Here is a 13885-nt window from a genome sequence, read left to right as displayed (position 1 = left end):
GCCATACTGTGAACTCGACGTGTGCTTGTGTAAGCCGCAATATGTAGCGGGCTGTAGTTGATTTATGTTTTTACAACAATAAACGCTATCATCGCTTTCGCGCCTCTACCTCAGACACCTCACCCAAGCATTATGTTCAGATCATCTCCGAATTTTGTAGTCACCGTATCTACGTCGCGCACCAGCAAAGCAGCGCTATTAGGCGCCGCGTGGTTCTCTTGAATCCCACAGAGGAAAGGCTGGAGCAGCGAAACATGGCCGAGGAGCGGCCACGTTATCAACGACAGTATCGTAACCTTCACTTGGCTCTAAGTTCAAAGCCCTTGGGCAACAGTCTATGTTCATTCTATTTACAGTTCATGTGCCCCCACGTTGACCTCATCGAGGCTGAAATGGCTTAAACACAGTAATATCGGCTATGTTACTGAAATATTCTTTACATCTACCAGGTAAAGAAATAGGGCTTTGACATTGAAGCAGTGCTCACTTCCCTCTAAAGTTATTACCCCACGGGCTATGTTGCTGTTGAATTTGACATTTTGCTCGGGGTTGAAAGAACTACTGGCTACATCTCTCTGTATCTTTGGTACTAGAAGCGAAAAAAAACCCACAGCGATAAAGGTTGCACCCGGTCGCACGTGGGAAAACAGAGCGGAGGTATACCACCCATAAAGAAACATTTTGATTTTATTCGTGATATGCGCTTCTTGCTTTTTACGAGGACGCTCGTTCAGTGTATAAAAGATGAAGCTTTTCGCCAGGGTTTTGAATTCTTGCAGCAGAAGCCATGAACGCAGTATTCTCTTTAGTCATCGTGGCAGTTTTCCTCGCTGCCCTTGCAAGTTGCCAAGACTGTGGTAAGATTTTGTTTCCATAGATTGTATTTTGTCCGCATTTGAGAAGAAAAAGGCATTGCACGGGAAAAGTCTTGTAAATTATCAGCACTGAGAAACTTTATCGAAAACTCATCATTCAAGTGCAATGTTTTTTTCTCATGACCACTATTTTATTTTCTGGCTGAATAATCCACAGAAGATGGAACGCTTGAAAAGCGGAACGTCCTACATCGCTCCTCAAATGCGTTTTCTTGGTATGAATATCAGTCAGGAAAGGTGCAACAATATTCAAAGACCAATGAAAAGTAACATGACTGAGAAGATCAGAGAGACGCAAAATAAATGTTACAGACAACGAATTTGAGCAATCAATGAGCGTAGAATTCATTCCGCTCTGAATATCTCATATAACTATAACCCGATAGAAGTACCAAATATTCAATAATCGGTAATAAGTAAGGAATTAATCGCGTGGTGTTGATGTAATGGAGCTTAGTTTTCCGCTACCTGTATTGCTTGTTACTGTGAATTCTATTGCTGAGCACCGAAACCATCCAAAATACTCTGAGAAATCTTCCACTTGCTAATAGGCGAAGAAAATAAAGAACATAATGCGTAAACATAAAAACAAGACGAGCTTAAATCCCACTTACGCACGAAATCTGCATTTTTGAAGAGATGAAAGAGTTTTCAAGACAAATGCACCATAAAGCGATTTGATGGTGGTGTGTCCTCTCGGAAAGTTGTACGTGTTCTAACACCTAGTTGATGCTTCCGCCACCTGACCACATGGGCCATATTTGAGGATTCACAAACGAAAAACTCGTTCAACCATTTCGACGGTTCGAGTCTCGGCTCCACGGCGTTCATTATCCAGAGTCTTGAAAAAGGACAAGCTCTGCTGAAAACGTCTAACCGAAATAATTCTCTTCGTAAACGAAGCGTTTCTTAACCTCACATATATGTATGTATACGTAATGACAAATTATGCAGACGCACACTCTAAAAGGTAACAGGAGTTTACTGATCATGGGAAGTAGCGGGCCAGTTGGTTCATTTTTCTACTTACAACAGTGCGCAGGGACAGGACTGTGTCTAGTTGTTTCTCGATTTTGTCCTGTCCCTGCGCACTGTTTTAAGTGGAAAAAAGTTTACTGATATTTCGACTGGATAGCACGCATATTTATTGTTTCATACCAGTATATGTAGGGGTTGAGAAAAGCCTGCTAAAATGGACCCGCCGTAGTACCTCAAATGAAATCCTAAAGCAAAAAATGCTGTAAATATTGTACGCGGGCTTTTTCAGCGCCGAATGAGTCATAACCGACAAGGATGTACGGTAGCCGCACTCTGGGCACGCCACAAAACACTGGAAAGGATAGACGCACTGCACAATGCACAAATAACACTTGCTGTTCGAGTGCAGTTTATGGCAGGTTCACCGTCCAGGGCACTTCGAACAGAGGCTGGTGTAGTTGCTGGCACCACAAATACGCTCTCCCCGTCACCCTCTAGTCGAGCAGCCTCTGAGATAGTAAGCATAGAGGCTGACACAGAACACGCAGCCGGGAGAAAACTTCGTACCTTAGACATGCGTCCCAGCTTTGGGACTGCCTCATACCTCTTCAGTTAGATGCGTATCATTATCATTACGAGGAGCATCGTGTTTTCGTCCAAACGGTGTTCCGAGGTGTTCATCTGTGTACCAAAGCTGAAAACCAAGCCTTAAAATTCTTCTCTTACTTCGACACCGTTACCTTATTCACCGCCTCCACACGCTCTAAAGGATCACATGTCGTCACTTTGTTAGCCCTTTAACAATCTTCTCATGGGAACACTTTTTTACACCCGCCACCGTCACCACCGTATGCTCAGCGCCGACGCCTTTCCAATGCGGCTTTGAAGGAGCGCCTTTGGCTTTCGTTTGCCGCTTTTCCTGTCCAGTCTCTCCTTCATAGCGCTACTGCTAATCCTCCATCCCCGTTCCTGCTCATTCCTTTACATTTTTTCTCCGTCGTCTGCGTACTCCGTTCCTCCCTTGTGCTTTTCTCCACGTTTTCCGCTCATAGTATGTTTCCGCTTTACAGTTCTGTGCACGTCTGGATCATTTAAAAAAGCTAATCTGCACCACTGTAGCGGCCTAACCCTGCTAGAAAACTACAATAATTGTCACTTCATCTATATATATATATATATATATATATATATATATATATATATATATATATATATATATATATATATATATATATATATATATATATATAAACGCGTATATGCACACTAAAGCATAGTGTAGGATATGTGAAGCTCAATATGAACAGCTGACACCTACAAGGAATCCCCGGACCGCCGCAAATCTCTTGGCGCAGCCATACCCGAGGAGTCCCAGAATACAGAACGCCAGTTTTGTGAAGTATGTGAATGATGCTCAGGTATTTAGGTAGATATGCGCTCCACCAACTCAGTAGTCTTTTTGCATTTGAAAATGTTTAAAAAATTTCGTGCTCTACAAAGTTTGCTCTACTTAGCTGATTGTGCGAGTTTTCATTTGTTTACAAAAAAGTACAACGCAAAGCTTGATCTAGTTCCAAAAAAATTATGAATTTCTTCTTTCAGAGGACCCTCCAAAATGCACCTATCCAGACGGTATGTGTTCGAGTTTTATATCTCTCTGCTATATGGTTTCTGTGTTAGAATTATGTCTACTTTCTCGAGCTAATCAATGTTGCTCAGGTCATACAGAATATCTGTGTGCAAAACAAGAAGTACACTGGCACTTTGGGAGCATGTGTGTTGAGAGGATGGGGAAGAAATTCTACCATTACTTCATATAAAGGGGTTGAAGACGAAGCACAAACTCGCTTATCGAACCTAGAATGCTAAATAAGAAGTGTGGAAAGCAGAAGGCGGCCACTCCTTGCACACAAGCATGTGCAAACCTGTGCAGAATTCATGATTAACAGTTTTCATGGAATGTTTTCAGCAAACAAACATGTCGGCACAATCTCCTATTATTACAGCCTCGGATAATTGGTTGGTTGACAGGCTTGAGAGTTTAAAATCCCGAAAAAACAAGGATGTACATATTATATACTAAAAAAATACTATACATACTACGTAGATTACTTTATACTGTACATTTTATGCGCCATTTAAAATTCTTGCCTGTTTCTAGTTACGTATTCAGGCAAGTTTGCAATAGGCGATTTCATAACCGTATCATAGAATTCTTCATATGCAATGCTCGCTCTGCGGATACCTAGCTAACCACCGAAAAGCGCAAAAAACTTTTGCGCACTTTAAGTTTTGCACCCCAATGTCGTGTGTTGATACTTGTCGCCGAATACAAAGCAGGTTCTACTAAAAACAATCAAGCCAAAACAATGTTTAGGAAATAGGGGGTCTCCTTAGCTTCATAAAATGTACAAAATATTTGATTGCAGCGCTAAATTGATCATTTCGAGCTGCCTTTAATTATGCAGAATTAATTAATCCTGCCTAATTAATCCTGCTGAAGTATTGAAACTGTGTAGCATTAGTGGGAAGTAACAGACTGAATTAAAAACGACAAATCAAAAGGCAATTATAAATTTTTAACCAATAACATGATACCGCTACACAGAAGCAGTGGCACTCCACTGCAGTAAGCATGGACTCTGTTTCTTCAGCGCCTTACCATGGAAGATGTAGAGCGGGATCAGGAAAGAAATATGTGTGTGAGCGTTCATGACAAAGTTGTGGAGTTATGCCGAGATCTTGGTGGCTCTTCCATGCAGGTTGCGAGGAACCTCAAAGAGTTGGACCATGCAAGGCGCTTGAGCCGAAGTACTATTTCAACTCTACGACCAGGAAATGCGAGCCCTTCAAATGGGGAGGATGCTGCCCAAACTGCAACAATTTCCAAGAGCAGGAGGAATGCGAAAGAAACTGCCTGTGAAATTAATAACATGCAGCTCGCAGTCTGCTCTCTGTGATCCGCGTAGGCCAAAAACACAGACAGCATGAAGAAATGAAAGTTTCAAAAAAAAGGTTTACATTGAATGTTTAGTTGCAGCGCGATGTCAATGTGCCACGCTGGTGATTTATTAGGCGCAGTACCAAACATCTGACTGTCATTCTACATTCGAGGTGGTGTGGAAAGCTGCCAGTGACGAATGCCCTTCATTAAGAATTTTAAGGAAGGGGCGTCCATAAGATTACATGTTGACGATACAAAATATCCTTACGAAAGGTGTATGCGGCCTATCATCTGTACTATTATGAAAACCACATCTTCCATTGTGCCCAGTCCGCTTTAGTACTGAGCAGTGCACCAGATGAAGCACACATGCTTGGACAGCGGTGCTGGTTAAGCAGACATTCAACAGGAAACCTCCACCAATGGGCGTCCTCTCATTTTGATAGCATTTCATTCCAGTGAAGACCAGGGGAATTACAGTGTTGTCGCTATGTGAAACACAGCTCTCTCCTTGACCCTTTGTCTAGCTGCGATATCATCTCTATATGTTTACCACGGCGGACTACGGCTGCAGGCGAGGGTTAGAGTTGGGGTTCGGGCACTGATTGACGAACTCGCGGACAAGTCGACACCCGTTCCACCAGGAGAGGAGTGCCGTCGGGTGTTAAATTTCGGTGATAAGAGAAAGTGGAAGGCTGGGTTCGGATACATTCTATACAACCTCAACAGAAACTGGGAGAGTCTCTTCGCCGCACTCGTTGCAATTTCAAGATGGCTCTCATTCCATACAGCCATTAGAGGAAGGGTGGCCCTTGCCATGTACGCGGTGTCCTGATAACTTTTGCACGACGACACACCACCGAACTTATGGACATGGCGCCACGTGAAGATTGTGGGGACGCACTCGCTCCCTGTGGTTCGCTATCCTGCATTGCATCAGAACTGTGGTTAGCTGCCCCGCAAGGCACCCTCCTCAGTTGTGTTACTGTTGTGTCGCTGCGACGCGGGCGCCCTCCCCTGTTAGTTAAACAGGGGACGGCGCCCGCGTCGCAGCGACACCAGCGCCACGGATGGCGTTTTGCTGCGCGTGCGCGGGGGAGAGACTGCTCTCTTCTGCTCGGCATCGGGGAATTACGCGGACGTGTCGCGCGCCGCTCCACTCTTCGCCGCGGTCGCCTCGTGTAGGAACATACTCCCGCTAGCTCTCCCGTCCGGCCTCGGAGTTTTCCCCTTTGCAATAGCGTGGGCGAATGTTCGCTCCAAATCGTGCTGGTGAGTCGGTCATCCTCGATTCCTCAATGTATTTTGTTGTAGCAATAAATGCCTTGTTTGTGTCAGCCAGTGTGTCTTTCCTTTGTTCTGCCAGAGCAAGGCGCGCCGCAGTTGGCGTGCGCTCGGTAGAGCTCGGACCACGGGGTGCGGTCCGCGCGGTTTTGAACTGTGTAAGCCGCGGTTAAACGGGGAGAGCGTATTTATCTCCCCAATTTAAAGCCCCACAAGATCCACCGGAAATGGACCCTTTCGTGCTCAAACGTCAGGGCGACCTCATTTAGGGGCTGCCGACGGGAGATTTTTAGGCCACTTTCTCGACCCCGGCGTTTCCCTCGATCAAGCGAATGCGTCGGGTCGGCAGCTGATTGAAGGCGGTGTTTTTGGACAGATTACTCGCCGAAATTGGGCGGCGGCATCTGCTGGCTCCTGCTCTACATCGCCGTCGGGCACCGGACGGCGGAGCCCCGCCCTGCCCCTAGTGAGAGCGCGAGGACGCTTCACGTGACAAAATATTGCATGCTGCAAGTGAGCGAGACATGACGCTGAGGAGCGGCGGCGAGGATGCGCGGGTTCGTGGGCACGAAGAATTTTTTGCGGAAGCAACACTACACGAGTCACCGAGTCATTTCGCAGAGCGGACGCAAGGCCATATTGCGCATGCGCGAGGACGGCGCGCTCTCCACTGACTCTCTCTCTCTCTCCTCGTTGCTTTCGCAATCCTCCAGGTTTAATCAGAGCTAAACCACTGCCACTGCCAAGCCAGCACCAGCTATGAAGGTACAGAGAGCGGGTCGCTGTTTTATTTTGTGGAGTCATATACCGGCTGTCTCAGCTAAACTTGGTCTTTTAGAGTTTCGCGTTTGCACTTTGCGCGAGATAAAAGTTAAGCGAATTTCTATCATGGGCGCTCAAGTAGCACCACTGTGAAGGAGTATATTTTCAATTCCGCGCGGTTTCTTCCAGAGCTTTTAAATAAAGCTACACAGAGGGTGCTTTGTTGAAAGCTGTCACAAAATTCGGCGCATTTTAGGAACAAACAAAGAAAAACCGCCGCGAGCACGGCGTCTCGCCGGCGCGAGCCCGACGGGGGAGAGGGAAAGCCCCGCCGAGCGCATGCCTCTCTCTCCACCGCCGCGGCGTGCGCCGAGGAAATGAGTCATCCCCGCCGATTATTCTCGAACATGCGAGTCGGTTCTACAGCTGACGGGGGGAAAGGGCGTAGCCTTGCGTGCACTAAGACACGTCCCCCTCGCCCGTCGGCGTCGGCGCCGCTCAAGAACACGCTCGAAACTTCGAGATGCGACCCCCGACCTCTGACCAATGGGGACGCGCGGCCGGTGAGAAGAGGAAAGGGAGACAGCACTGCCAATGCTGCGTGTATGTGCGCGCCTACTCGGGCACGAACAACAAGCAGACGGGAAAGCGAGCCTATAAAAGAAGGACGCTGACAGCTATCAGTCAGTCCGGACCGCCGTTTAAGCTTCGGAGGAGCGCGCCCGTTCGACTCCCGGGGAAAACACCACTCGGCCAGCATCGGACCAACGAGGCAACGTTCGCCAGTCTGCGGGACGGCATCGTCGTGGAACTCTGGTCGTCGGACTGCCGCAGTGCCCGGTGAACAAATTGTGTTTTGTTTGTTTATCTCTCTCTCTTGTGTTAGTGCACTTTAGGTGCAATATTGTCATTGGATTGTATTCTCTCTCGAGTTTAACTTTGCACGAGTTGCATTGTTTTGATAATCACTTTGTATATGTTTGTACTAGTGATTGTGAAATCCTCTGTATCGTCTCTTAGCTGTATAAACTTTGTTTTGTTTTGTAAACCTCTGGCTCCGACCCATTCTCTGGCTTGCGACCAGCGAAAGCTGGGCACCGAACGCCCAAAAACCTCTTGTCACTTGGTGGCTGGTCTCCGCTGAGCTTGCCACGCTGAGTCGAGGGCATCTCCTTTGAGTCCGAGACCGCTACCCCCACACGCTCTAAGGGTGTCTGGGAGCTTCCCACTTAAAAGTGCGCGAAGTCTGGGTGACAAAAGCACGTCAGCAACTCTTTTGCAAGGTAATGTACATTATTCTAAATAAATGTTTTTTCCGTAGCCAACATTTAAACAGCCAGCAAGGTAGGTAAGGCTAATTAACCATCTATGCACAATGTAAAAAAAAATTGGACGGCACATTTACGCTCCGCCTTAAGGTCATTCCCTATTATACGTCAACCGATACCTGTGAACCCACATCCGCTTCCTGGCACAGTGGTACAGCTGTTAAGCACTGTAGTTAAGCGCTGCACTGGAATGCCAGGTGCTTCAACCGGCGGGGCTAGTGTGGCCTAGGTTGCTTTGCCCAAGTGACCAATCATTAACTTAGCTGCCACCTGCTTGGCGGGCAGGTTGTTATAACGTCCCAAGGTCACGTGACCTAAGTGGCCTACCTGCTTTCAAGGTTGCTATTTGGGGACCACCTGCCCGACCGGTGCTTTTGATTTTTCACTCGCCACGCCAAAAAGCCCTTACGATAGGCCACCCCTTCATGCACCTTCTCATTGGCGCGTCTACGTGTATTTTGGTGGTTCTTGGCAAGGGTGCCTGCTAAGATTATGTAGCCAAACGACTTGGAACACCACTCAAGAATACATGATGAAATATCTTAATGCCGAAAAATCCTGCCCATTTGGGTAGTAGCAGCTGCAGCAGCGGTGACATAGCTGTCTGCAGGGCAGCGGCACAAAGGTCGCAATGCATGAAAGTCATGAATGTCGCTGACATGGAACTTTAGGCTGTAAACGTGGGAGGTGTGCGAGAAGAGGCACAGTCGTGCAGCGGACTTTCGAGATAATGGTCGGAAAGTTCTTCTCCTAACGAACATCATGACAAGGTGATTACTGGATAACGACAGATATTTCTTATGAAAAAGAACTGATTCTGGACATGAGAAAACAAAACCAGAGTAGCCATACAATGATCAGGCAGTCTTTCCTAAAGGATACTCGACAATGAACCATGCTGATACTATCAATCAGGTGATTTAGAAAGGCGCAGAATATAACCAACCCCTATTTATAGCGTTCATTGATAACGCGAAAGCTTTTGACTCAGCGTTAACCTCAGCAGTCATGCAGACACTGCGAAGTCCCGATGTAGAAGAGTCTTATGCGAGAAGTAACGAATCTACAGCTCCCGTAATTATTAGTGAAGTTACTAATGAAATTCCAATCTAGAAGGGTGTCAGGCCATTCACTGCCTCTTTACGGAGTATGTTCCGAGGCATGGATTGGAAACTGTTGGGGATAATAGATAATGGGAGTTCCCTAAGCAATTTACGATTCACTACCCTATTGAAAATATTGAGCGTGAATTCTGCGTGCCTATCTTTGCGTGTTTATTGCCACGCAAAATGCGACGATTGAACGAGGTCGCAGAACGCGAGACATATTTCACATTATTTGCGCAAGCTGAGCAAGCTCGCAAACGCGAGACATCTCTCACATAAGTGCGCAAGCCGCGTAAGGCTCGTACAGCAGGAGACATCCTCGCGTAATATGCGCAAGCCGGATGAGGCTTCCAGAATGTCCGAGAGCCAAGGGTGAGTCCCAGAATGTTCAAGAGCCGAGTCTGGCTCACAGAGCACTAGACAGTGTCTAATGGAGTTACCATCATGATGCCGATAATACCTTGCATGGCTGCAAGGCTCCTACATCACTGCTCAACACGGTACGCTAATGTACTGCATTAAGGCCTCCTCATCTGTCTGTCACTGCCTCATTCAGCATGCATGTTGTGAGATAACAAGCTTTGCAGAAACGGTGCTTCGTGGGATGGTTCTCATGTGTGTAGCATGCTTGCAAAAGGACATAGATAAGGTCACCTTTACTGGCTTTATTAATGCCACATCCCTCATGATGGGTGCCACACAGTGGCTAAACAATTTCTTCAGTTTCTCCAAGTCCAGCAGGTTGGCGTCTTGATACAGGTTCTCACTATGCAGCACCTGCAAAAAGGTAGGAGTATATGCAAAAAAATTCAGTTAATCTGTTTTCTGGAAATTCGAGAAAAGGGCACAAGTACTTCTTCCATTAATGAACTAATGATGATTTCGAAAAGTTTCAGGTTTGAAATACAGACACTGGAAAACCCGACTCAAGCACGCAGACTGCTCAGCATCAAACCTGCACAAAATCTAATAACCGTGTCACACAGGCATTTTGAAGGCTTTCAAATGGCTATTAACTCAGTGGCACTTGAATACAGCTAAATGGGCATTTCCAATAGCCACTGAGTCCCTAGAACAGTGTGGACATCTATTAAGATTTTGAAGGCTTTTCAGTGGTAGAAATTTGCACTTAGACATGGAGCACTCGCAACTATACACGAAGGAATAAAATCAAAGCAATTTAATTGCTGAAAGAATACTCAACATGAAATGTACAACTTATTTCACTAAAAAAAAAAGAAGGCTAGCCACAAAACACTGCAGCAAGCATATTATTACTGTTGCCAATAGCACAAAAACAATGAATACCACCTTTTCAAAACTGTGTGAGCGCTACAACAGCTTCCCAGCAAAATTATCAACTGTGACAGTGGCGCCACAGCAGCTTGGTGCCAGATGATGAAATATCTCTACGGCGATCAAGTATTCTGTGTAGCAGTGGCATAACTCCCGAGTTGAAGTGCAAATCTCGAAGCTCAATCTCCCACCTCAACTGTTATCTTTAAATACATATTTAAATTCATTGGAGCGTGCTGCAGAAGTAGGTGGTCAGATCATTCGAGAGGATACCTGCAAGCTATCTCAGGAGACGAAAGATCTGATGAAGAAACGCCAAAGCATGAAGACGTCTAACTTCAGAGATAGAATAGAACTAGGAGAGCTATCGAAGTTATTTATAAGTGCAAGGTAGCCAACATAAGAAAGTTTAACATGGAGAAAACCTAGCATGCTCTAAAGCATGGAGGTAGCCTAAAATCAGTGAAGAGAAAACTAATCACAGATAAAAACCAGATGTATGCTCTAAAAGACAAAGAGGGCAATGTCATAAGCAATATGGATAAGATAGTTAAAGTAGCCGAAGAATTCTGCACAAATCTCTACAGTAGTGAATGTAATCAGAACGTTACGGAGAGAGGCAGTAGAGCATAGCAATGGGACATCCCACCAGTAACGAGGGAGGAAGTAAAGAAAGCCTCAGGAGCAATGCAAAGGGGCAAAGCAGCTGGTGAGGATCAGGTAACAGCAGATTTGTTGAAGGACGGAGGAGAGATTGTGCTAGAGAAACTAGCCACCCTGTACACGCTTGCCTCGTGACCACGAGCGTATCAGGAGCTTGGAAGAATGCGAACATTATTTTAATTCATAAGAAAGAAGATGTCAAGGACTTGAAGATTTACAGACCGATCAGCTTACTATCGATTGCCTACAAGGTATTTACTAAGGTAATCACTAATAGAGTCAGGACAACCTTCGAATTCAATCAACCAAATGATCAGGCAGGCTTTCGTAAAAGATACTCAACAAGAGACCACATTCATGCAATCAATCAGGTGATAGAGAAATGGGCAGAATATAACCAACCCCAATATATAGCCTTCATTGACTACCAGACAGCAATTGACTCGGTGGAACCACAGCTGCCATGCAGGCATTGTGGAATCAGTGTGTAGAAGAGTGTTATGTGAAAATATTGGAAGATATTTATAACGACTGCACAGCTACCATAGTTCTCCATAAGGTCAGCAATAAAATTCTTCTATATTCCGAGTTTTCTAACACCACCATCATTTTTTGGCACCGTGACCATATCATACAAGAATGTGAGACCTACTGCATACCTAAAGAAAATATGTGTGTAAGCCAAGCATCAGCGGTTGTATGCAATAAGAAGTCTAAGTGAAAAAGATTCGATGTAAATTAGAGAAAGCCTTGCCATTTTTGTACTTCTGCTTCTATGACTGCTTGCTGGATTTTTTTCTTTAGTTGGAAGCATTCTTCCATCCCTTATCTCTATACACTATTCCTCTGCCAAATGACTGAGTAACCCAAATAGCAATTCCTAAGTAGGGAGGGGGCCTTCCACAGTGACCACACAGGGGCCTTCAAGTTCTTGCAGCAATCAAAACATCCCTTTGTAACACTGGCCTTGAATGCACCACTATACTTTTGTGGCAGGCCAAATACCTATACAATTTATGTTTTAAAACCACACAGAAATCCACAACTGCCATTATGAAAACAACCTAGTAATGTAATCATAAGCGTACCTGGCCAGCATGATCAGCATGGAAAGGCGCACAGCTTGTGAGCAGCTCCTAAAATGATAGCAAATTCACATGATTAATTGCAATTTCCACAGAGACATTCTTGAAAAATCATGTTTTTGCACCACTCACCCTCAAGCCTGCCTTATTGCTCCTGCAGCAAGGAGGCAAATCTGAGCACAGCTTGGGGTGAGCTGGTGGTATCACATTACGCACCTGACACTACGTGCATCAATCCATTTGTATGATAGAATTTCAGAATGGCGAAAAGACACACACACAGGAAAAAATGGTGGGTGGATGAGATTAAGAAGTTTGTGGGGACACAGTGGCCGCAAGTGGCAAAGGACAGGGTTAATTGGAGAGACATGGGAGAGGCTTTGCCCTGCAGTGGGTGTAGTCAGGCTGCTGCTGCTGCTGCTGCTGCTGCTGCTGATGATGATGATGACAGCCTGAGCACACCTACAAAGTAAAACTGTGATCTCGACCCAGCAGCACTTTACTGTGTTGAAAGAGAACAGGTACAATTGAATTACTGCATTACCTTGTTATTATCATTAAAAAGTACAGGGCTCTAAGGACTTCCTAATTTACATCGAAACGAATGGGTTACAGTGAACTTTCACGGATTACACTAACAGGCACTGAAAATCCAACACAGCTGCCCAAGAGAATATTAGGCAGCCGCGCTAGCCTTCTTTTGCACTATGCTACCTGATACCAGATTAAAATTCCAGAGCAATTTACTCATACTCTAGCACTGGGATACCTTATGTCCCAGACTGATGCAGCTGTCTTACTAAAGGCAGAGAAGCTTTCAGTGTGGGTAATGTGTGCTGTGGCGTGAACACATGCACAGCATCGCCTGCTACCATTCAAGTCCTCTGTGTACACAAATGCAGGTGCAATAGAAAACCCACATCACAAATTTGGCTAGTCTGGTCGGCCAAGCATGGGCCAGCTGATAGCACGAAGAAGCAGGTGCGACACATACCATCATCATCAGCCTGACTAGGCCCACTGCAGGGCAAAGGACTCACCCATGTCTCCACATTAACCCTGTCCTTTGCTAGGTGTGGCCACCATATCCCCGCAAACTTCTTAATCTCATCCGCCCATCTAACTTTCTGCCGCCCCCTGCTACGCTTGACTTCTCTTGGAATCCACTCCATTACCCTTAAGGACCAGCGGTTATGTTGTCTTCCCATTACAAGCCCCGCCCAGGCCCTTTTCTTCCTCTTAATTTCAAGTAGCATGTCATTAACCCGCGTTTGTTCCCTCACCCACTCCGCCCCCTTTTGGTCTCTTAATGTTAGACTTATCATTTTTCTTTCCATAGCTCACTTTGCTGTCCTTATCGTTTGGCACGTGTTTTTTTCTTTGTAATAAGGCATAAAGTATTATACACGGATTACCACATGGCATCCTCCTATGACCGCTAAATAATTTATAATCAAATTTCTTTCTCCTGCTGTATTTGTTTCGGTTTCAACAGCTGAATGATGGCTGTGACGTCAAAGCGAGGTTATTGGTCACGTGAGGCATGAAAAACTGCAATAAAATT

At 45.6% G+C, this 13885-nt stretch overlaps 1 protein-coding gene across 1 annotated transcript; it reads left to right on the top strand.

The window, feature by feature from the left end:
- Nucleotides 1-787: 787 nt before the first annotated feature.
- Nucleotides 788-4776, top strand: LOC149328969 (kunitz-like toxin PcKuz1). The gene is made up of 3 exons (XM_089560247.1): nucleotides 788-857; nucleotides 3456-3485; nucleotides 4616-4776. Exons 1-3 carry the CDS (start codon nucleotides 788-790, stop codon nucleotides 4774-4776), a joined length of 261 nt encoding a protein of 86 aa, XP_089416373.1.
- The last annotated feature ends 9109 nt before the right edge of the window (nucleotides 4777-13885 follow it).

The sequence above is a fragment of the Amblyomma mixtum genome, chromosome 9, assembly GCF_055824585.1.
Source record: "Amblyomma mixtum isolate Tamu chromosome 9, ASM5582458v1, whole genome shotgun sequence".
Taxonomy (NCBI): Eukaryota; Metazoa; Arthropoda; class Arachnida; order Ixodida; family Ixodidae; genus Amblyomma; species Amblyomma mixtum.
The sequence above is the reverse complement of the archived record's forward strand: the minus strand, read 5'-3'. Positions and strand labels throughout refer to the sequence as shown.